Here is a 24,196-nt window from a genome sequence, read left to right on the forward strand (position 1 = left end):
GACGGTGGTCGGATCATTTGTCAGTTTGACATATCTTGATTACCATTTTGCATATTTTGAAATCCTCCTGGATTGTTTTGGAAACCCCCCTGATTGCTCTGCCATCCTCTTCCCCTAAATCCTCTTCCCCTGGGGTAAAACCCTGTGTTGCCCTGACTATTCTGGTGTTGATTAGTCACCTGTTGCATGCTTGATTCAGCTGCGCTAGTTATCATGGCTCCCTCAAGCGCATAGTTTGACAATTTCTTCTCCACCAATTTCGCTTCCTCACCCTTTCGTCCGCTTACTTTTTGCGATTCTTTTCTTGCAGAAGTCTACAATGGTGCGCGATAGTCGGCTGTATTTCTGCCCAAGGCTTGGCCTCAATTCCCACCAATTTCTTGGAGTTTCTGCACCGGCTCTGGCAGCCCTTGGCACAATATATGGTAAAACACAGGTATAGAGTTCATCCAAGATTCATCTCGAGCACCCAAGCGTCTTGAAAATTCTGTATATAAATTAACAGATCCTCAGACTCCTTCATTTTTCGTGTCATTATAGCTCCCATATCGGAAGTATCTGGATATAGCACTCGTAGCGCTTTCCATACTGCAGCTCTACAATTGTTGAATGGCGCTCTGTCATGCGTGGTATTAATTGTGGTTACACCAGGGGGGCCTGCTCGTGCCCACACATCGTCCGCTCTCTCACCAAGTATGGCGATTAGGAGACCCTTCATGTCCCCTATAGCCAACGTGTTTCCTCCTGTCATTTTTTCTAACTCATGTATCCACTTTCCCGCCCTCTCTCTCTCTCTTATCATTGTTCTCATATCTATTGCATATTCCTGCATCGCCGTCTGCCTGGCAATGTCCTGAGCCTGTCTACATAGGGCGGTGAAGACACCCCCCCCCCCCTATGGCCGTGTGATAATACTTCATGTCAGTCAGACTGCGTGGCTGACTCTGATGCCCTCGGTGCAGACTCGCTAGTGTCTGACCATCTTATTCCTTTTTCTTTTGGGGGGAGTCTTTCTCTGTCTCCCTTCCTCATTTTTCTCTCGCTCCTTCCTTTCCGAGTCAGACATTGTCTGTCCCCAATTCGCGCAACTTCTCGTGTCCTCTTTACTTCTACTTATTTCTAGTCTATCCGGGGATATGTCTCAATTCCCACTACTTCGGGAGACATCCTCAGTGTCGTACAGCTGAGTGCTCTCCAGGCGCTAGTTTTCCCCCTCCCCTTGGGGTGTTAGTTCTAACCCCATTTCATCATATATTCTATCGATCGTTTCTCCGATGCTTCTGGTGTCGAAGTCCTCTTCCATATTTGCCCTAGACGTGCCTGGTACTGAATTGTACACAGGAAAGAATTCTTCTGCATCTTCCCAGTCTAATACTGGATCAGGTTTTTTAACCTCTCCCCAGATATTCAAGATCGCGTGCTCTGTCTCCATTTACTTTCTATGTTGTCATCAAATTCTCTACACTTCATTGCCTCTTCTTACTCTTTCTTCTTCCTTTTTTCTTTTCATTTCTACGTTCATCTGCCCTTCGAATGTCCTATCTCTTCGTCTCTATTCTTTTCTCACGTATCCTTTGCTCTTCCTCTGACCTCTACTGTTCCTGTCTATCTTTATCATTGGCTGCTCTTGGTTTGCAATCAAGCTGTCTTTCTTGTTGTTCGCGATATAGCTGTCCTCGCCTTTGTCTCTTATTCTTTCGTCTCTCAATTCCTTCTCTTTGCCCTTTCTCTGTGCCTCATCAAACCTCTCCTTTTGCTTTGCGTCATCAATGCCTTTGCCATCAACTTTCAGTAAAATTTGCCCTCCCATCCATTTTTTTCGAATGCTATCAATTTTAGTTTCCCTTCCATCTCTTCCCTTCTCTTCCCTTCTCTCTCCTTGTCGAGAGATGCACTTGTCTGTGCCTGATCTCTTCTTTCGTCATCGCGTCTCCTCTTGTCCTGTGGGACTGTGGAGGTAATATTCTTATCCTTGATTTTCGTCACTACTTTTCTTAGATGATTCATATGCCAGGTTGCTGTACCTAGTGGCTGATTTAAGCTCTCTCAGCAGGTATAATCCCTCGTCCTTACTTTCTTCAACTTTCGTTTCGGATGGGGCAGGTGGCGCGGTAGGCATCTCACCCTCATCTGTGCATTCATTAAGTATCCAATCTACTGGCGGCTCCTCTTCCTTTCCCTGTTCACTTTCCAAAGCTCCAGAACAGCCAGGCGTTTGTCTAGCTTCTTGCCCGTGTGTGTTGCATGCAAATATGTCGTCATGTGTTGCAAGACTGCTTTCGATAAGGACCCACCTTGTGGCCATGGCATAAACAGCTTGTGGGCGGTTCCTTTAACCCATTCTGTACTATCTTTTTTTTTTTAGCTTGGGTGTGTGTTTTGGCAACTGCTTGCATAAGTGTGTCAATGGTGCCGTATCTTCCATGCTCAAATCTGTTCCCTTTCCTCTTATATAACACTTGTCAATACTTTCGTGTGACTTAAACAGTTCCAACAATATGAGCGAGCACCCAACACCGCAAGCTCCAATCCAAATTTTTCACAATTTTATACCTTGTAATTTACTCAAACATCAATTCGTATGCCATTTTATCTCAGCTGTTAAATCACGTAAAATTTAAATCGGCTTTCTCAAAGAAAACTTTTGATATGTCACAACAAAAAACATGCAAGACAGACACTTGACAGACTAGACTAACACCAGCTGGTCATAGATATCTCTGCCTCTAATCATTACCCATTCATGGAGTCTAAACATACCCCTTTCACGGCGTCTTTAACCGTCGTGATAGTATAATTGTTCCCCTTTTAGCTGGGACTCTGGGTACACGTTTCTTCTAGCCGCTTGTATTAAAAGCGTAGGAATAAGGCGTAGCCTCTCACTTCTCGGGCGTCCTCCCCGGTAACCTTTATTTTCTTAATTATTCTCACGTTATTATTCATATATACATTCTTCTCTACTTCCAACTATATTTAGTTTTCCCACTTCCCTCCGTTACCTTTTCCCTTAACTTGTTCTAAAGCATGCACTTTTGCCAGAACATTTAGTCTTTTTCACTCACCGTTCGCATGGTTCCTCTCTGGTCCCTCGGGATCACCGCCTTCGTTACCGCCTTCTTCGGTTTTTTGCCCGCTCAGCTGCCTGTAGGAATGGGAAGGGAAATGCGGGAACACGGGCCCCTTCAGGCCCTAGTCTACAGTTTTTCTTAAACTACCACTGTCTACGGGGAGCTTCACTGTCTACTAGGCTGAATGGCAAAGGACTTGTGATATTGCTGAAGAGCTAGAGTTACTTTGTCGATGGTCAATGGGTGTCTTATTCTAATCGATAACCATCCTATCTCTGCTACCAAGTGTACTCTGGAGACCCCCGGCCAGCCCATAGAGCCAAGATTTGCTACAGAGTACTTTAAGACGAGATATCTGTACCCTTGAGATGGATGGGGGTGCAGATGTATTACTCCAACACCAATCAATAGGACAACTCAATGGTTTGGCAAAGGGAGTCTGTTTAATAACAAGTACAAAAAACGGGGAGTCATGGAAATCAGCAGTGATGCGATCGTCCTTCTCGCTTCAACTCCAATGAACTTCATAAAAATCATAGCATTTATACTGAAAACTCGTCATAATTGACGTATAACACTCAAACGTTAATATGCAATTCTTTTGGTTAGGAAAAGGTAACTTTAATATAGGTACTATATCTGTATATGGTAACGGAGTGAGGGGATTGGGTAAACACTGTCAAGTGGGCGTCTAAGCCCTTCCTTCAAAAATGGCTACTGTAGACATCACTAAAAGTATGGCGTCTCATTGGTTCTACTAACTATAGGACCCCAGATTATTTGGCCCATTGTGATTGGGTTGCCACCAACCCCATGCATACATTTCTAATTTGCTTAGCAGCACGCAGAACGGTCAGCCAGGTGCAGAGTGCCCTCTAGTTACCCGGCCTTCCTCCAATTCAGGTTACAATTAATCATCGCTTCAGCAACTATGTGTCATTTATTTTACTGTGGTTGGCCTCGAAACTGCATCTTTTGTCTGGAAAAGTTCTGATCTCTCTGCCTGGGCGGATGCCAAGCGTAGGTGTGAACCCATGCTTCTCGCTCAGCTGGTCACGTGCTACCCACACCGTGAATTTGTCTAGATTCTCTCAATTTGTGCATTTAATTCTTCTTCAGCTTGCAACCTGCCTACGCCTCCTTATCTCAACCTTTTAGAGACAGGATATTCTGTTCTTAAGTTTCAATTATATGTAGCTACTGTTCGTTCCTTTTATTGGTAGGACCTTGGCTCTCCTGGCACGAGTTGCATCTGCTGAGTTTCGATTCAGCCGTCTCTTTTGCTAGAATATGAATCTTGTCTTGTTTGGCCTCTAGTAACCTGAGTTGATTCTGCTTTTCGTGCAAGGTGGAATCGCGCTTATAATACTGTGCTTCGTTTTGAGGTAGATTGTGTGTAATGGCGCTTGCTGCGCTATTCTTCTACTGCACTGTTTTCTTAGCTTTCTTGCGGTTCCAAGCATATTTACAGGTGTTAGCTGGTTGAATATCTTCATCCTGCTTACAGCTTAAGCTTCTTTGTATTTCAACATCATTCTCCCCCTTAAGGTTCACGATATCTTTATTCATGGCGTTTCGTCTGTCATTTTTTGGTTGTCATTTCTTCTATCTGTGAGTCTGTCCGGGTCTTTGTGACGTCACCATTAGTCTTCCATTAAGGCCTTTTTGGTTTCTTCCGGGACAGTACTGAGGCAATCTTCATTTAATCTCATTTGCTGGTAGGGTTTTCTCAAGGGGTACCTTCCTGTCCATGGTTTTCTGGGTTTTGGGACTTCAATAGGCGTTGCTCTTCTGATAGGTACTGGGCAGAGCCCTACTGCAGCTCTCTGCTGGTTTATTTGCTCATCATACGTCGCATATCTCGGTGTGAATGTTCCTGGTCTTAAAAATGGGCGACTGGAGTGCAGGCTTTATTCGGGACCTCCCCTACGGACGGATGGATGGATGGATGGATGGATGGATGGCTATAGGGAGAGGAGATGGACGGATGGCTATAGGGAGAGGAGATGGACGGATGGCTATAGGGAGAGGAGATGGACGGATGGCTATAGGGACAGGCCGACATAGGGAGAGGTGGAAGGACATGGGAAGAGATGGACGGATGGACGGAGATGGGAAGAGGAGATGGACGGGCATGGGAAGAGGAGATGGACGGGCATGGGAAGAGGAGATGGACGGGCATGGCAAGAGGAGATGGACGGGCATGGGAAGAGGAGATGGACGGGCATGGGAAGAGGAGATGGACGGGCATGGGAAGAGGAGATGGACGGCCATGGGAAGAGGAGATGGACGGCCATGGGAAGAGGAGATGGACGGCCATGGGAAGAGGGTATGGATGGATGGATGGATGAATGAATGGATGGACGGACAGACATGGGGAGAGGAGATGGACGGACATGGGGAGAGGAGATGGACGGACATGGGGAGAGGAGATGGACGGACATGGGGAGAGGAGATGGACGGACATGGGGAGAGGAGATGGACGGACATGGGGAGAGGAGATGGACGGACATGGGGAGAGGAGATGGACGGACATGGGGAGAGGAGATGGACGGACATGGGGAGAGGAGATGGACGGACATGGGGAGAGGAGATGGACGGACATGGGGAGGGGAGATGGACGGACATGGGGAGGGGAGATGGACGGACGGACATGGGGAGAGGAGATGGACGGACGGACATGGGGAGAGGAGATGGACGGACGGACATGGGGAGAGGAGATGGACGGACGGACATGGGGAGAGGAGATGGATGGACGGACGGACATGGGGAGAGGAGATGGATGGACGGACGGACATGGGGAGAGGAGATGGATGGACGGACGGACATGGGGAGAGGAGATGGACGGACGGACGGACATGGGGAGAGGAGATGGATGGATGGATGGATGGATGGACGGACGGACATGGGGAGAGGAGATGGATGGATGGATGGACGGACGGACGGACGGACGGACATGGGGAGAGGAGATGGACGGACATGGGGAGAGGAGATGGACGGACATGGGGAGGGGAGATGGACGGACATGGGGAGGGGAGATGGACGGACGGACATGGGGAGAGGAGATGGACGGACGGACATGGGGAGAGGAGATGGACGGACGGACATGGGGAGAGGAGATGGACGGACGGACATGGGGAGAGGAGATGGATGGACGGACGGACATGGGGAGAGGAGATGGATGGACGGACGGACATGGGGAGAGGAGATGGATGGACGGACGGACATGGGGAGAGGAGATGGACGGACGGACGGACATGGGGAGAGGAGATGGATGGATGGATGGATGGATGGACGGACGGACATGGGGAGAGGAGATGGATGGATGGATGGACGGACGGACGGACGGACATGGGGAGAGGAGATGGATGGACGGACGGACGGACGGACATGGGGAGAGGAGATGGACGGACGGACATGGGGAGAGGAGATGGATGGATGGACGGACGGACATGGGGAGAGGAGATGGATGGATGGACGGACGGACGGACATGGGGAGAGGAGATGGATGGATGGATGGATGGATGGATGGATGGACGGACGGACATGGGGAGAGGAGATGGACGGACATGGGGAGAGGGGATGGATGGATGGATGGATGGATGGATGGACATGGGGAGAGGGGATGGATGGATGGATGGATGGATGGGCGGATGGATGGATGGATGGATGGGCGGACGGACATGGGGAGAGGGGATGGATCGACGGACGAACATGGGGAGAGGGGATGGATCGACGGACGAACATGGGGAGAGGGGATGGATGGATGGATCGACGGACATGGGGAGAGGAGATGGATGGACGGACATGGGGAGAGGAGATGGATGGATGGATGGATGGACGGACGGACATGGGGAGAGGAGATGGATGGACATGGGGAGAGGAGAGGAGAGGAGAGGAGAGGAGAGGGATGGATATGGGGAGAGGAGATGGATGGACATGGGGAGGATGGATGGATGGATGGATGGATGGATGGACATGGGGAGAGGAGATGGATGGATGGATGGATGGACATGGGGAGAGGGGATGGATGGATGGATGGATGGATGGATGGATGGATGGACGGACATGGGGAGAGGAGATGGATGGACATGGGGAGAGGAGATGGATGGATGGACATGGGGAGAGGAGATGGATGGATGGATGGATGGATGGATGGATGGATGGATGGATGGATGGATGGATGGATGGATGGACGGACATGGGGAGAGGGGATGGATGGATGGACATGGGGAGAGTGGATGGATGGATGGACATGGGGAGAGGGGATGGATGGATGGACGGACATGGGGAGAGGAGATGGATGGATGGATGGATGGACGGACATGGGGAGAGGAGATGGATGGATGGATCGATCGTCGGACGGACATGGGGAGAGGAGATGGATGGATCGTCGAACGGACATGGGGAGAGGGGATGGATGGATCGACGGACATGGGGAGAGGAGATGGATGGATGGACGGACATGGGGAGAGGGGATGGATGGATGGATGGATGGATGGATGGATGGACGGACGGACGGACATGGGGAGAGGGGATGGATGGATCGACGGACATGGGATGGATGGATGGATGGATGGATGGATGGATGGATCGACGGACATGGGGAGAGGGGATGGATGGATGGATGGACATGGGGAGAGGAGATGGATCGACGGACAAGGGGAGAGGGGATGGATGGATGGATCGACGGATGGACAAGGGGAGAGGGGATGGATGGATGGATGGATGGATGGATGGATCGACGGACGGACATGGGGAGTGGAGATGGATGGATGGATGGATGGATGGATGGACGGACATGGGGAGAGGAGATGGATCGACGGACAAGGGGAGAGGGGATGGATGGATCGACGGATGGACAAGGGGAGAGGGGATGGATGGATGGATCGACGGACGGACATGGGGAGATGGATGGATGGATGGATGGATGGATGGACGGACATGGGGAGAGGAGATGGATCGACAGACATGGGGAGAGGGGATGGATGGATCGACGGACATGGGGAGAGGGGATGGATGGATGGATGGATGGATGGATGGATGGATGGATGGATGGATGGATGGATGGATGGATGGATGGATGGATGGATGGACATGGGGAGAGGGGATGGATGGATGGACATGGGGAGAGGGGATGGATGGATCGACGGACATGGGGAGAGGAGATGGATGGATGGATGGACGGACGGACATGGGGAGAGGAGATGGATGGATGGATCGATCGACGGACATGGGGAGAGGAGATGGATGGATGGATGGATCGATCGACGGACGGACAAGGGGAGAGGGGATGGATGGATCGACGGACGGACAAGGGTAGAGGGCATGGATGGATGGATCGACGGACGGACATGGGGAGAGGGTATGGATGGACAGACATGGGGAGAGTGGATGGATGGATGGATGGATGGATGGATGGATGGATGGATGGATGGATGGATGGATGGACATGGGTAGAGGAGATGGATGGATCGACGGACATGGGGAGAGGAGATGGATGGATCGACGGACATGGGGCGAGGAGATGGATGGATGGATGGACGGACATGGGGAGAGGAGATGGATGGATGGATGGACGGACGGACGGACATGGGGAGAGGAGATGGATGGATGGATGGACGGACATGGGGAGAGGAGAGGAGAAGAGATGGATCGACGGACGTGGGGAGAGGAGATGGATCGACGGACGTGGGGAGAGGAGATGGATGATCGGACGTGGGGAGAGGAGATGGATGGACGGACGTGGGGAGAGGGGATGGATGGATGGATGGATGGGCGGACATGGGGAGAGGGGATGGATGGATCGACGGACATGGGGAGAGGGGATGGATGGGCGGACATGGGGAGAGGGGATGGATGGATCGACGGACATGGGGAGAGGGGATGGATGGATGGACGGATGGACATGGGGAGAGGAGATGGATGGATGGATGGATGGATGGATGGATGGATGGATGGACGGACGGATGGACGGACGGACATGGGGAGAGGAGATGGATGGACGGACGGACATGGGGAGAGGAGATGGATGGATGGATGGATGGATGGACGGACACACACGGGGAGAGGGGATGGATGGATCGACGGACGGACATGGGGAGAGGAGATGGATGGACATGGGGAGAGGAGATGGATGGATGGACGGACATGGGGAGAGGAGATGGATCGATCGACGGACATGGGGAGAGGGGATGGATGGATCGACGGACGGACATGGGGAGTGGAGATTGATGGACGGACATGGGGAGAGGAGAGGAGAGGAGATGGATCGACGGACAAAGGGAGAGGGGATGGATGGATGGATGGATCGATCGACGGACGGACGGACATGGGGAGAGGACATGCATGCATGCGTGGGTGGGTGGGTGGGTGGATGGATGGATGGACGGATGGACATGGGGAGAGGAGATGGATGGATCGACGGACATGGGGAGAGGAGATGGATGGACATGGCGAGAGGAGATGGATGGATGGATGGATGGATGGATGGATGGATGGATGGATGGATGGATGGATGGATGGATGGACATGGGGAGAGGAGATGGATCGACGGACATGGGGAGAGGATATGGATGGACATGGGGAGAGGATATGGATGGACATGGGGAGAGGATATGGATGGACATGGGGAGAGGGGATGGATGGATGGATCGACGGACATGGGGAGAGGAGATGGATCGACGGACATGGGGAGAGGAGATGGATCGACGGACATGGGGAGAGGAGATGGATCGACGGACATGGGGAGAGGAGATGGATCGACGGACATGGGGAGAGGAGATGGATGGATGGATGGACGGACAAGGGGAGAGGGGATGGATGGATGGATGGATGGATGGATGGATGGGCATGGGGAGAGGGGATGGATGGATGGACGGGCATGGGGAGAGGGGATGGATGGATGGACATGGGGAGAGGAGATGGATGGATCGAAGGACATGGGGAGAGGAGATGGACGGACGGATGGATGGACGGACGGGCATGGGGAGAGGAGATGGATGGATCGACGGACGGACGGACATGGGGAGAGGGGATGGATGGATGGATGGACCGACCGACCGACCGACTGACATGGGGAGAGGGGATGGATGGACGGACATGGGGAGAGGAGATGGATGGATCGACGGACATGGGGAGAGGAGAGGAGATGGATGGATGGATGGATGGATGGATGGATGGACGGACGGACGGACGGACGGACGGACGGACGGACATGGGGAGAGGAGATGGATGGATGGATGGACGGACATGGGGAGAGGAGATGGATGGATGGACGGACATGGGGAGAGGAGATGGATGGATCGACGGACATGGGGAGAGGAGATGGATGGACGGACGGACGGACATGGGGAGAGGGGATGGATGGATGGATCGACGGACATGGGGAGAGGAGATGGATGGATGGATCGACGGACATGGGGAGAGGAGATGGATGGATGGACATGGGGAGAGGAGATGGATGGACGGACATGGAGAGAGGAGATGGATGGATGGATCGACGGACATGGGGAGAGGAGATGGATGGATGGATGGATGGATGGATGGATGGATGGATGGATGGACGGACATGGGGAGAGGAGATGGATGGATGGATGGATGGACATGGGGAGAGGAGAGGAGATGGATCGACGGACGGACATGGGGAGAGGAGAGGAGATGGATCGACGGACGGACATGGGGAGAGGAGAGGAGATGGATCGACGGACGGACATGGGGAGAGGAGATGGATCGACGGACTGACATGGGGAGAGGAGATGGATGGATGGGATGGATCGACGGACATGGGGAGAGGAGAGGAGAGGAGAGGGAAGGATGGATCGACGGACATGGGGAGGGGATGGATGGATGGATCGACGGACGGACATGGGGAGAGGAGATGGATGGATCGATCGATCGATCGATGGAGGGGAGAGGAGAGGAGAGAGGAGAGAGGAGGGGAGGGAAGCGGAGGGGAGGGGAGATGAGATGGATGGATCGACAGACGGACATGGGGAGAGGAGATGGATGGATGGATGGACGGACATGGGGAGAGGAGAGGGATGGATGGACGGACGGACGGACGGACATGGGGAGAGGAGATGGACGGACATGGGGAGAGGAGATGGACGGACGGACATGGGGAGAGGGGATGGATGGATGGACATGGGGAGAGGAGATGGATGGACGGATGGATGGATGAACGGACGGAGGGACGGATGGACATGGGGAGAGGAGGGATGGACGGACATGGGGAGAGGAGAGGGACGGATCGACGGATGGATGGATGGATGGATGGATGGATGGATGGATGGATGGATGGATGGACGGACATGGGGAGAGGAGATGGATGGACATGGGGAGAGGAGATGGATGGACATGGGGAGAGGAGATGGATGGATGGACGGACATGGGGAGAGGAGATGGATGGACATGGGGAGAGGAGATGGATGGATGGATCGACGGATGGACATGGGGAGAGGAGATGGATGGATCGACGGATGGACATGGGGAGAGGAGATGGATGGATGGATGGATCGATCGTCGGACGGACATGGGGAGAGGAGATGGATGGATGGATCGATCGTCGGACGGACATGGGGAGAGGAGATGGATGGATGGATGGATCGTCGGACGGACATGGGGAGAGGGGATGGATGGATTGACGGACGGACATGGGGAGAGGGAGGGATGGATGGATGGACGGACGGACATGGGGAGAGGAGAGGAATGGACGGACATGGGGAGAGGAGATGGATGGATGGATATGGGGAGAGTGGATGGATGGATGGATGGATGGATGGATGGATATGGGGAGAGGAGATGGATGGATCGACGGACATGGGGAGAGGAGATGGATGGATCGACGGACATGAGGAGAGGAGATGGATCGACGGACGGACATGGGGAGAGGAGATGGATGGATGGATCGACGGACGGACATGGGGAGAGGGGATGGATGGACGGACATGGGGAGAGGAGATGGATCGACGGACATGGGGAGAGGAGATGGATGGATGGATGGACGGACATGGGGAGAGGAGATGGATGGACGGACATGGGGAGAGGAGATGGATTGATGGACGGACGGACATGGGGAGAGGAGATGGATGGATGGACGGACATGGGGAGAGGAGATGGATTGATGGACGGACGTACATGGGGAGAGGAGATGGATGGATCGACGGACATGGGGAGAGGGGATGGATGGATGGATGGATGGATGGATGGATGGATGGATGGATGGATGGATGGATGGACGGACAGACATGGGGAGAGGGGATGGATGGATGGACTGACATGGGGGAGAGGAGATGGATGGATGGATGGACAGACATGCGGAGAGGAGATGGATGATGGATCGATCGATGGACAGACATGGGGAGAGGAGATGGATGGGGAGATGGATGGATGGATCGATCGATCGATGGACAGACATGGGGAGGGGAGATGGATGGATCGACGGACGGACATGGGGAGAGGAGATGGATGGATGGATCGACCGACGGACATGGGGAGAGTGGATGGATGGATGGATGGATGGATGGATGGATGGATGGATGGATGGATGGATGGACGGACGGACATGGGGAGGGGAGATGGATCGACGGACGGATATGGGGAGAGGAGAGGAGAGGAGAGGAGATGGATGGATGGATGGATGGACGGACATGGATCGACGGACGGACATGGGGAGAGATGGATGGATCAACGGACGGACATGGGGAGAGGAGATGGATGGATGGATCGACGGACAAGGGGAGAGGGGATGGATCGACGGACGGACATGGGGAGAGTGGGTGGATGGATCGACGGACATTGGGAGAGGATATGGATGGACGGACGGACATGGGGAGAGTGGATGGATGGATGGATGGATGGATGGATGGATCGATCGATCGACGGACGGACATGTGGAGTGGAGATGGATGGATGGACGGACAAGGGGAGAGGGGATGGATGGATGGATGGATGGATGGACGGACGGACGGACAAGGGCAGAGGGGATGGATGGATGGATGGACGGACGGACGGACAAGGGCAGAGGGGATGGATGGATCGACGGACGGACAAGGGCAGAGGGGATGGATGGATGGATCGACGACGGACATGGGGAGAGTGGATGGATGGATGGACATGGGGAGAGGAGATGGATGGATCGACGGACAGACATGGGGAGGGGAGATGGATGGACGGACATGGGGAGAGGGGATGGATGGATGGATGGATGGATGGATGGACGGACGACGGACATGGGGAGAGGAGATGGATGGATCGACGGACATGGGGAGAGGAGATGGATGGATCGACGGACATGGGGAGAGGAGATGGATGGATCGACGGACATGGGGAGAGGGGATGGATGGATGGATGGATGGATGGATGGATGGATGGATGGATGGACAGACAGACATGGGGAGAGGAGTTGGATGGACGGACATGGGGAGAGGAGATGGATGGATCGATCGACGGAGAGGGGATGGATGGAAGGACGGACATGGGGAGAGTGGATGGATGGATGGATGGATCGACGGACGGACATGGGGAGAGGAGAGGAGAGGAGATGGATCGACGGACGGACATGGGGAGAGGAGATGGATGGATGGATCGACGGACGGACATGGGGAGAGGAGATGGATGGATCGACGGACATGGGGAGAGGCGATGGATGGATGGATGGATCGACGGACGGACATGGGGAGAGGAGAGGAGATGGATGGACGGACGGACATGGGGAGAGGAGATGGATGGATGGATCGACGGACGGACATGGGGAGAGGAGATGGATGGATCGACGGACATGGGGAGAGGCGATGGATGGATGGATGGATCGACGGACGGACATGGGATGGATGGATGGATGGATGGACGGACATGGGGAGAGGAGAGGAGATGGATGGACGGACGGACGGACATGGGGAGAGGAGATGGATGGATTGATCGACGGACGGACATGGGGAGAGGAGAGGAGAGGAGATGGATCGACGGACGGACATGGGGAGAGGAGATGGATGGATGGATCGACGGACGGACATGGGGAGAGGAGATGGATGGATCGACGGACATGGGGAGAGGCGATGGATGGATGGATGGATGGATCGACGGACGGACATGGGATGGATGGATGGATGGATCGACGGACATGGGGAGAGGAGAGGAGATGGATGGACGGACGGACGGACATGGGGAGAGGAGATGGATGGATTGATCGACGGACGGACATGGGGAGAAGAGATGGATGGATCGACGGACATGGGATGGATGGGTCGACGGACATGGGGAGAGGAGATGGATGGATGGATCGACGGACATGGGGAGAGGAGGTGGATGGATAGACATGGGGAGAGGAGATGGGTGGATCGATCTACGGACATGGAGAGAGGAGAGGAGAGGAGATGGATGGACATGGGGAGAGGAGATGGATGGATGGATGGATGGATGGATCGATCGACGGACGGTCATGGGCAGAGGAGAGGAGATGGGTGGACGGACATATGGAGGGGATGGACGAACATAGGTTGGGGATGGGAGAGCTAGATGGAGAAATTGATGAAGTGATTAGAGCTTGGTAGAGGGTTGGTTAGAAGGAGGGAAATAGGGAGGGTGAATGTATGTATGTATGCAGGAGGGAAGGGTGGGGTAGAGGAAAGGAGGGATGAGGTGGAGGGGAGGGGAGGCTAGATGACAAAGTTGACTAGATGTACACGCAAAGCAGCGCTCAATGCTTCCATCCAGTCTGTACATATACAGATCTACTGCAATCCCTGTCCCTGGAGATGGTGCCTCAGGCTGAATCTCCATTGGTGTGCCACCTGGCCCCCCTCTCTTCCTCACGCACTTACACCCCATGCCCATTCACCTCCTGGCTCACTTTCAGTGCCAGGAAACAGTAATTTCCAATTATATGTCTAATATCTTTTTAAGGGCAGCATGAAATGCGCAAAGCCTGGTTCCCTTTATAAACAAAATGTCTCCACCACAGATGGCGTCTGAGTGCTAACCAGGGCTGAAAAGCTGCGCTTGAGCCTACTCGGTCCTGAGTACCGTTGCGACCCTGACGTCCACTGAAAGTGGTATTTAACGTTATAGTGAAAATAGTTGATATCAATGCTTGGCAAAGCCTGCTCCAACACCATACTACGCACTTATGATCAGGCTATAACTTTCCTTTAATATTTTGGTTTTTTGATTCATGAAACCTCTGAAGTTCTCCCTACACAGCAAATGGTGGGTAATCATGCAATAAATATATAGTCAACTTTGTGTAGTCGTTATGTAAGAGGAAAAAAGGAAGAGACTAAGCAGAGTGGATGGTGTAGCAGAAGGGAAGTGGGCAAACTAGGTGAAGCATTCTAGTTTGCTGCCATCTCGCAATAAATATATAGTCAACTTTGTGTAGTCGTTATGTAAGAGGAAAAAAGGAAGAGACTAAGCAGAGTGGATGGTGTAGCAGAAGGGAAGTGGGCAAACTAGGTGAAGCATTCTAGTTTGCTGCCATCTCACTGTCAGGGTTGCTGGTGTAAAGCAACAGGGGGGACAAGATAGAATGTTCAGGAATTTGGGATCAGCTCATGGGTTGAGCACCAGTTGCACAGATGAATGCAACCAGGAGGGCAAAGAACTAGGTTCATGCACATTTTCAAATGTGTCTGCTCGTTAATATGATGCATCTTTCCCGTGGGGGGGCAAGGGTGCAGGAGTTGGCACCTGCACGGAGGACACCTATTTGTTCCTGTGGCCAGAGAGACTTGCTGTACCCGAGGCCCCGCCCACCTGCATACAAAACTCCTGTCATTCACCTGCAAGGGTGAAGCCCACAGGAGGGCAAGGGCGTGGGAGTTGACGCCTGCAGAGAGTTTGTGATGTGCAGGCAGCCGTAGAGCTCCCTGTGCCTGCTGGAAAGAATTGGCAGTTTTGTTAACATAGCCACCTCCCGCCAATGCTGTGAAAATATTGCAGCAATCCGAAAAGCCCCTAGGAGGTTGGACATGAGGGAAGTGGATAAGCACATAAACAGTAAACCAGCCCAGGTAAGAAGCAGGGTCCGGGGAGGAGAGGGTGCTTCCAAATTGTTATAAACAATTGAGGCAACCAATGGGACAAACGACCCAACTGATTAATGGAATGAAATGCTACCCAACTTTGTGCAGCTCTAATTGGAACCTGACACGACAGTGTGTTCATGTCCACATTTAGATCCCCAAAAGGCAACCCGCTTTTCCCTCTTTTCAAAGCACGGGTACAGTGGGGATCTCCAAGGAAGGTCCAAGTGGGATCGGAAAGTGGGGCTAGAAAAACCTCAGAACACTAAAATCACTGCGCCTTTACTACTACTTCTGCCACCTCGCTAGGCCATTGTTTGGCCCATTGCCACCCTCGAAAATATAGTGCACCTGCTCCGCCTCACTAAGGGCAGCTCTTGATATTCCTGTAGTGGCTGGGTGTGCTGTGTTCTACGTTATTTGTTCCACAGTGACCATTAGCACATCTATTATGTCCTCTCCACTTGTTCTGGATCCTGAGGAGGCATCTGCATCACTATCTGTACATGGCCTTGTATTCGGACCTGGGCTTGGACTAGGCCTTGGCTTGGGACCAAAAAGGAAAATTCTGACACTTAAGAGGAAGAAGCAAACCCTAGGCTTAACCTCTCTAGCCCTCACATGTGCCGTGGACCTAGCGGTTTTAAGTATAGCAGATACTGACACTGCTACTGGTATCTCCTTTGGTGATGCCCACCTGTTAATCATAGAAATCCAGCAGTTTTTTATTTTTTTTGTTTTTTTATTTGTTTATGGATACAAATAACATGTACAAACAGAAAATGAAACATAAGTAAATAGTTATTTTCCATCATAGTTCAAAAATGAATTACTTCTAAAAAGTCTACCTATATCCACGACTAAAAAACAGAACAATTTCACAACATCATTAAAAGAAAACTTCAATTACAGTTAATTGCTTATATGACTGACTATAAGCTCAAGTTATTCAAACAACAAAAGACAGAGGATGTCAAAGCCAGAGTACCTGGACCCTCAAGTCACTTTTCCACCAGAGCCACAAGGTAAGACCTGCGTGTTCAAAGGCCTAATGCGAACAGTCACTTCTCGATTAGCACCTCCAAATGCAAGTCTTAAGTTTCCCCACTGATGCAGGAAGCTCAAAGGCTTAACGCCCCCAGTCCCTTCCACATCAAAACCCAAAGGTATGAATAGCGAGATGTAAAGACTCCTTCTCCTGTTATCACTGGGGTATCAGTCCGCCCGATTCAAAAGGCCCGCTTACCTGACCTCTTTCCCCTGGTTTCCTGGGTATTCAACTTAGGTGCGTAAACTATTGCGTCATGCTTTTTTGAAAGTTTCTTAGTTTCCCAGAATATTTCGTGGAAAGGACGAAGAGCGGTTCCGCCTTGATATAGCGTAGATATGTGAATGGCCAACAAAGATGGCACCAGCCACTTTTGGCTTCAGTGTTGGATAGTCAATTAGTGAGGAAAGACTAAGGTGTGTACTGATAGTTATTGCATGTGGGGAGAGAAATTTCTCACCTTATCATGGCTGCTGGACGCAGACAGCGGACACCTGACTCACAATGCCGCGCCCCAATGTTAGTGTTATGAAGGTCTGCCTCCACAGGACCGCCTCCCACTAGAGTAAACAGCGTAGGCATACTGCTGTCAAGGTTCAGTAAGCAGCGTAGGCAGACAACATAGGCAAACTGCTGCAAAACTCTAGATCCCTGCTGAGGTGAAAATGTGGTCTCCCTCTGGGACGCTTGCTCTCCACCAGTAACACCCGACACACAACGCTGCACACCGCCATAGAAATCCATCAGTTCTAGTGTACACCCAGTACCCCAACTAGTTTGACCCCCGGGGAGGGGCCAATTACTGTTACCCTTAACACTGCCACTGTCATAACAGCTCCCATTACAATCTGCTTAACTGCTGCTAATCTGGGCCTTGATGATCTGGGGCCGGGACAGCTGACTGTCGACCTGTATCCCATGACCAACAAATGGGCCTAGCGGGACCCACTAGTGTCCCTGGCTCGATTACCTCAGTTAGAATCCCTGCCATTATCACCTCCAGCCAGAACATAACTCCTGCTGTTCCCCCTACCATGTCAGGCTGCCAGAGTAACCACTGTACCTCAGCCCAAACCAGAACTCTGTTATTTAGCGGGGGAGGTCACGTCATCACCTATAGGGAATGCTGAGGAGCCTACCAACCAATCTTACAGCAGACCACATTGTAAGTGTGGGTAGGGTGCCCAGGGGGAAGTTTAGAGTGTTCCCGGGACTTCTAAAGTAGCCCCTCTGGATAGTACATCCAGTCTGGCAACTTACCCTAAGGAAATTGTTATTGCAACTTCCCAACAGAAAGGGGATGGCGGCCTACAACAAAAGTGTTGCTGTAGTTGTAGTGCAGTCTAGTCTGAACCTCTGCTGGTTAATCTGCTTCTGCCCCTAATTAAAGCTACTGAAAAGAGAGTAGATGCTAGGAAACCCCCAACCAATCAGTTGGGAGATAAAGGAGCCCTGAGTAACTTAAATGATCGAAGAACAGCTGGCCCCTTTACTCACCAACTTTGTTACAACTACCCTAAGAAAACCCAGGGAGTCAGTGGGCCCATTGATGGTAATAAAGCAGGGTCCAATAAGGGCAGTGTCCAAAGGGGCAACGGGACAGCATGTATTTTAGCCTAACTGAACCCAATTCTAAAGGGACCTTGCACTATGCTGCTCTTCTTATATCGAGGCAGCCCTCGGATAAACAAAACTCCAGGGTCGTATGCGTCACCCGTGAAAACAGCATACCGAATCAGGATTTGCTTAACCTCCCTGATGAAACTAATGGGCCTCTTGCATCCTGGTCAATATTTTTGCAGAGAGTCCCTTAGCCAACATCAAAGTGGCATGAACCGAGGGAAGCACTACAGAACAAGCGCCTACACTGGTTGCAATCTGTGAGAGGGTGCCATTTTGTCACAATGGAACTTGTTGCTGATTATCAGGATCTCCACAATGAGGGGGGAACATTCCTGGCTCGGATCAAGTTTCGAGATCCCACAGTGGTCTGGGATATATTGAATACCTTCAGGTCTTAAAATTCTACTGCAAATAGTGTAATTGAACTGAGCCTTTATCCCTGCGGTACAAGGCTAAAGGGGCCTGAATTGTCGAGAGCAAAGGTTGTTCGGCTGGGGGAAAGTTATGTAGGGCCCCCATCACTTATGGGCATTAATGGTTGTTTACAAATTATTCAAGTTTGAGAAGTCACTGTATTATAGCTTTGAGATCATTCTAGAGCAAAGAACCATTGTTTGGTTTTATTGATTGTAACAAGAGAGTTATGTGATGTTTTTTGTTGCTTTGAAAGCTTTTATGGCTTTTACGCCAAAATAAAACTTATGACTGACTGGCATCTTTCCGAATGAAATGACAATGCGATATGGATATACTAACCAAAACTTTCCTGAAAAACATGGAGTGGAGGCAATGCGGTGTGTTATAGTAGCAGTACTGTAATTATGAATTATGTAACAAATAACATTTTTAAGTATGGAATTGCAGGACTGTCTTTAAAAAAAAAAAAAATAATGATAATTAAGTTAACACTTACCGGTCTTTGCCAAACCGGGTATAGTTGGCTTAATACAAGTATCATCCCGATTACTTCTTTAAATAATTACAAATCAGAACTTGTCTTGCCTAGAGGATATTGTTACTGCTGCACTCTCTCCATTGACGCTGTTGAAATTCCAGGCAACAGAGGAAAGGGGGCAGAGAAAGCCCTGAGGGCAAGAGGAATGCATGAAGAGCTGTGCTTTCATTGAACAGGGTAATTTAAATAGCAGGCTGTGCTACACTGCCAGTTTAAGTAGCAAGCCTAAAGAATTGCATAGCAAATTGATTTGATGCCTTAGATGGCGAGAGAGCATGGGCGACAGAGGTATGGGATGGGAGGGATCCAAGGGCCTACTGGAGGTGTCTGAGGAATGAGTGGGATCTGGAGTGATGTCGGTGGGAGTGAGGGATCGGGTGAGTTTAAGTGGGTCAGAGCAAGATCCGGATGGTGCGAGGGAAGTTTTGAATTGAGACTTGGTGTTGGAGAGGTGCGGGTTGCAGTGAATTTAGTGGTTTGGTGGGTGACCTATATACAGCATCAGTTTTAGTCACAAAGAGCATCATGTAGTAGGATGAGGGCATCATGGCTGTCGGGTAATATTAAAGGTCTCTCACAACTTGTGTTTGACTACTATTTCAAGCAGATTGTTTTTTTGCTTACGTAAGGAGCTTGTAAGAGTATCATACCAAAGTAAGAGGTATGCAAGGATAATCTGCGCAGCCTTCCATTTAATTGTCGAATGTCACCTTTTTTTCAAGCCACCCCAAACATTTGTGTCATTGAGGGCTACATTAAATAATGCATAGGAAGCAACTATCTGCAGACAGTTGCCTTTTTTTCTCCCTAGTACCTTTTAGACATTTAAGGTGTAATCATGCCTGTTCTTTTAGAACTTAAAATGTGCCTGCTTTTCTCATACAAATGAGGGGGTCTTTGCTACCATAGTGCATGTCTCAACTGTGGAGGTACCCCCTTCAAGTAGGTATGTATAGCACACTTGTGTGCAACCTACTCGCAAGGTCTGGACCACTGTGTGTGTTCTTTTGGGGTAAGTGGCAAGGTTTTTAAGTTTCCAAGTTTTGTTTGAGTAGGGCTTTTATGATCACATGTGTGATGGACGGAGCTTTCCTGGTCTAGAATTTGGTATATTTTGCACAGGATCCAGGGTGACTGACCAACACCCTGCTCCCCTGAGACTGGGTTGTAGATTTGTGGAAGGGTTGGCACTCTTGGCGTCTATTCATCCATACTGGGTATGGAACACCAGTGAATTTACCCCGCTGAGGTTTGATTAATATCTTTCCCATCAGAGTTCTCCCCTCGCTCTTTGGCATATTTAACACTGTTTTAATCAGTCAGGAAATGGAAAGTTATTGTGGGAGTTTCACATTGATTTGCAGTACATTTTAAGTTGGCGTTTCTTATTTTCTGCAGCCTGTTGAAATAAAATAAACAAAATTACCCTGTGCGTTTTTATCAGTTGTTGCCTAATATTTAAAGAAGCCTGTCAGTGTCCCTTTAAAATAGTTTGTGTACGAGTGCCAGATAAAAAATTACTTTAAGCTTGCCAAAATGAAAGCAATGTGCCTTATAAAATGGTGTGCATCGGTTTCCCATTTGTTTTGTGAGCTTGTCTTTTTTTTTTTTTTTTTTTTTTACTCCTGACCACTATTGTGGAAAAAGTAACCAATCATTTTTGCTTTGCAGAGGCCTTCACCACGAAGAAGTAACAGCCCAGACAAGTTCAAGCGTCCGACACCACCTCCTTCACCAAACACCCAAACCCCAGTTCATCCTCCTCCTCCTCCTCCTCCACCACCCCCACCTCCACAACCTGCAGTCCATTCCGCAGCCTCTCAGTCGGCCTCCTCTCAACATTCATCGCGTCCTTCTTCTCAGCCATAGTGCATGTGCTCAGCAGCCTCTGAATCCAGAGATGGACTCATAACATGGAGCAGTTTACTAAAAGCCAAAGGCTTACCTGGCATATTGGGATTTGACTTATTTGCACTGAAGTTATATAGGCTTCACTGTTAATTGTGTTGTAAATGTTTGTCTAAAACGCAGCTGGTGTGTTGTGTGGTCTACAACACTAATTTACCAACCTGAATTACTGTCAATGTTTACTGGATATACATGTATTCATTCTTTGGCTGGAACATTTGCTACTCTGCCGAAACAATATTATTGGTTGTCATAAGTGTCTCCAAAGCTTCATTTCTTGGCTCATTAGGTTTGTAAAATTAAAGGGATAACTTTTTATGAATATTTCTTTCCAAGTCTGTTTGCTCAAAAGTAGAGAGGCATGATGTGGGCTATTTTGTAAGTTCCTCAAGAATACTGTTTACCACACATACAGCTCGATCTGCACTGTATTTGAAAGTGCGGGATACAACCTTCAATGCTAAACATATTTGTAGACACATTAATCAGTGCCTGAGATGCATGCAACTTAAAGTATCTCCCTGCAAATATTAGCTTGATGCAGATTCAGTATTCAGGACACAAGACCCATTGCCTTTTTTTGGGGAAGGATCTCGCAAAGCATCTGTGCTGCCTGAAATGGTGAAAAAACTATTCAAATAGTTAAATACGTGGAATGTAATGCACAATATATTGATCTTAAGATTGATTGTTTTAGTTGTAAGTAATGTTACCATGTCTGAACTGCTATATTTGATGCAGCTCGCTGAAAATCGATGCTGCCTGCCCATTTTCCATGGCGCTCAAAAAAAGGTGCTTTTGGCAGTCTACTGTGCTAAGCAGTTTGATTGTAGACATTTGCAGTTCATTTATTGTCCGTTTTAGGAAAAGAATTGTAAACAAATATTTTAAGTCTATTAGAAAAATATTTGTGGTAATATTTTTAGAAATTTGGCTCAATAGCAAACATTGCAGTGCTTGGATAGAAACAAAGTTCATGAGAACGTAGCACAGGGGTTGTCACTAATGCTTTGAGACTCATAAGCCGCTACACTGTATAAAGCATTTTCAGACTACATTATTTTCATTGCTTTAGCACAAATAAATTGTTCAGTTTCACTTTGCAGTGGAAACATTTTTTCCCTCACCCCCACATAAGCCTTTAATTTGTCTCTGTATGAAATGCATACTGTAGTTATGTATCATCTTAATCCTTGGTTTGACATTTTACAAGTTAAAATGGCTGCTTGGTTGTCAGTTCTAACTTTCCTCCTTTTCAGTACTTTTTTTGTAAAGCTCCTCAATTTGATTTTTTTGAAACCTTGAGATGGAGTTAAATTAAACCTATTACTTGGGTAATGCCAATATTTTAATTAAGGTCTTAAACTGTAAAATGCTACATAAATACAGTGGACAATTGAGTGAGTTCCTTTATTTGCATGAGTGCCAAGGAAAAGGCAGCCTATAATGTGCATTTTAGAGATGGTTTCAAGTTTTGCTAGGTAACGAGACATTTATTTCATTGCTGCATTCTAATTTCTGTAAAACCAGATTGAAAACCTGCGTGTGTGTGTGTATATATGAAATATATGCCAAAATATCAACAGAAAAAAAAGTATTCAGCTGTATGTCGCTCTTATCTGATGATGGTCGCTAGTGATACATGAGCAGTATTTGTGCTAACAATTTGGGTCAACTATATGGAAACAAATGAAGAGAACAGCACACCCTTGGCCATGTGGTTCCATTTAAATGAGTTCACTTTAACAGGTGGAATATTCTTTGTAAGCACATGGTATAATCCGACCCATGACAAACGTAAGCATCTTTTACAAAATGGCGCCCATTTCTTCAGTACTAAATGGCACCACCATACTATAGGGTGTGTTTGACATGAATTGTTAAAATCCGTTGTCAGTCTGTGCTTTGTCTTAACACAATGTTGGCGGCACCTTTTTAACATGTATATTTTTTTCATTCTTAAATTTTTCTGTTTCTAATCTTAAGTAAATTTTACAGTGACTGTTGCATACCTTTCATAAACCTGCCTTTTTAGTTTTTGAACCCCAGTTTTCAACATTTCCAATGTGGGTTTGCCCTGATGCCCTATAATATTGAGCATAAACCCAAATTGCTCCACATCACTATTTGGAGATTGGATTATTCCACCAGTGGCATTGATGCAGCCTTTCCTAGCAGAGTGAATCAAAAATAATTTGGGGGACCTTAGGATATAAAATATAAATATCAATGTCTTATCCGAGTTTAAGGTGGAGAAGACTGTCAAATTGCTCACCATGAAGCCCACACCTTTTGTCTCCGCATGGCATATGATGTTTCTTTGGCTAGACAGTGAAGCCTGTAATTTATCTTCCTCTGGATCACAGATCACAACTATATGGAATGTGGATCTTTGTATTTCGTAATCCGAGCTGAAACTATGCAAACACAAATGTTGTGCTCCTTATGCAATGGCATCAGCAATTCATTTTTCCAACAGTGACAAAGGTGATCTCCCATTCAATGAAGCAAGTTTTGAGATTTAGAAAATCCAAAAACTTTATGGGGACAGCAACTCTAAGCATATTAATTA

General features: G+C 49.4%; 1 protein-coding gene across 1 annotated transcript in view; it reads left to right on the forward strand.

The window, feature by feature from the left end:
* Positions 1–23,024, forward strand: part of CCDC6 (coiled-coil domain containing 6) — a 737,104-nt gene extending 714,080 nt beyond the window's left edge. Inside the window, exon 9 of the mRNA XM_069611219.1 lies at positions 21,388–23,024. Coding sequence (XP_069467320.1) covers positions 21,388–21,585 — 198 coding nt within the window. The 3' untranslated portion in view covers positions 21,586–23,024. The remainder of the gene's footprint in view (positions 1–21,387) is intronic.
* The last annotated feature ends 1,172 nt before the right edge of the window (positions 23,025–24,196 follow it).

The sequence above is a fragment of the Ambystoma mexicanum genome, chromosome 8, assembly GCF_040938575.1.
Source record: "Ambystoma mexicanum isolate Mex_15411 chromosome 8, UKY_AmexF1_1, whole genome shotgun sequence".
In the NCBI taxonomy this organism is placed as follows: Eukaryota; Metazoa; Chordata; class Amphibia; order Caudata; family Ambystomatidae; genus Ambystoma; species Ambystoma mexicanum.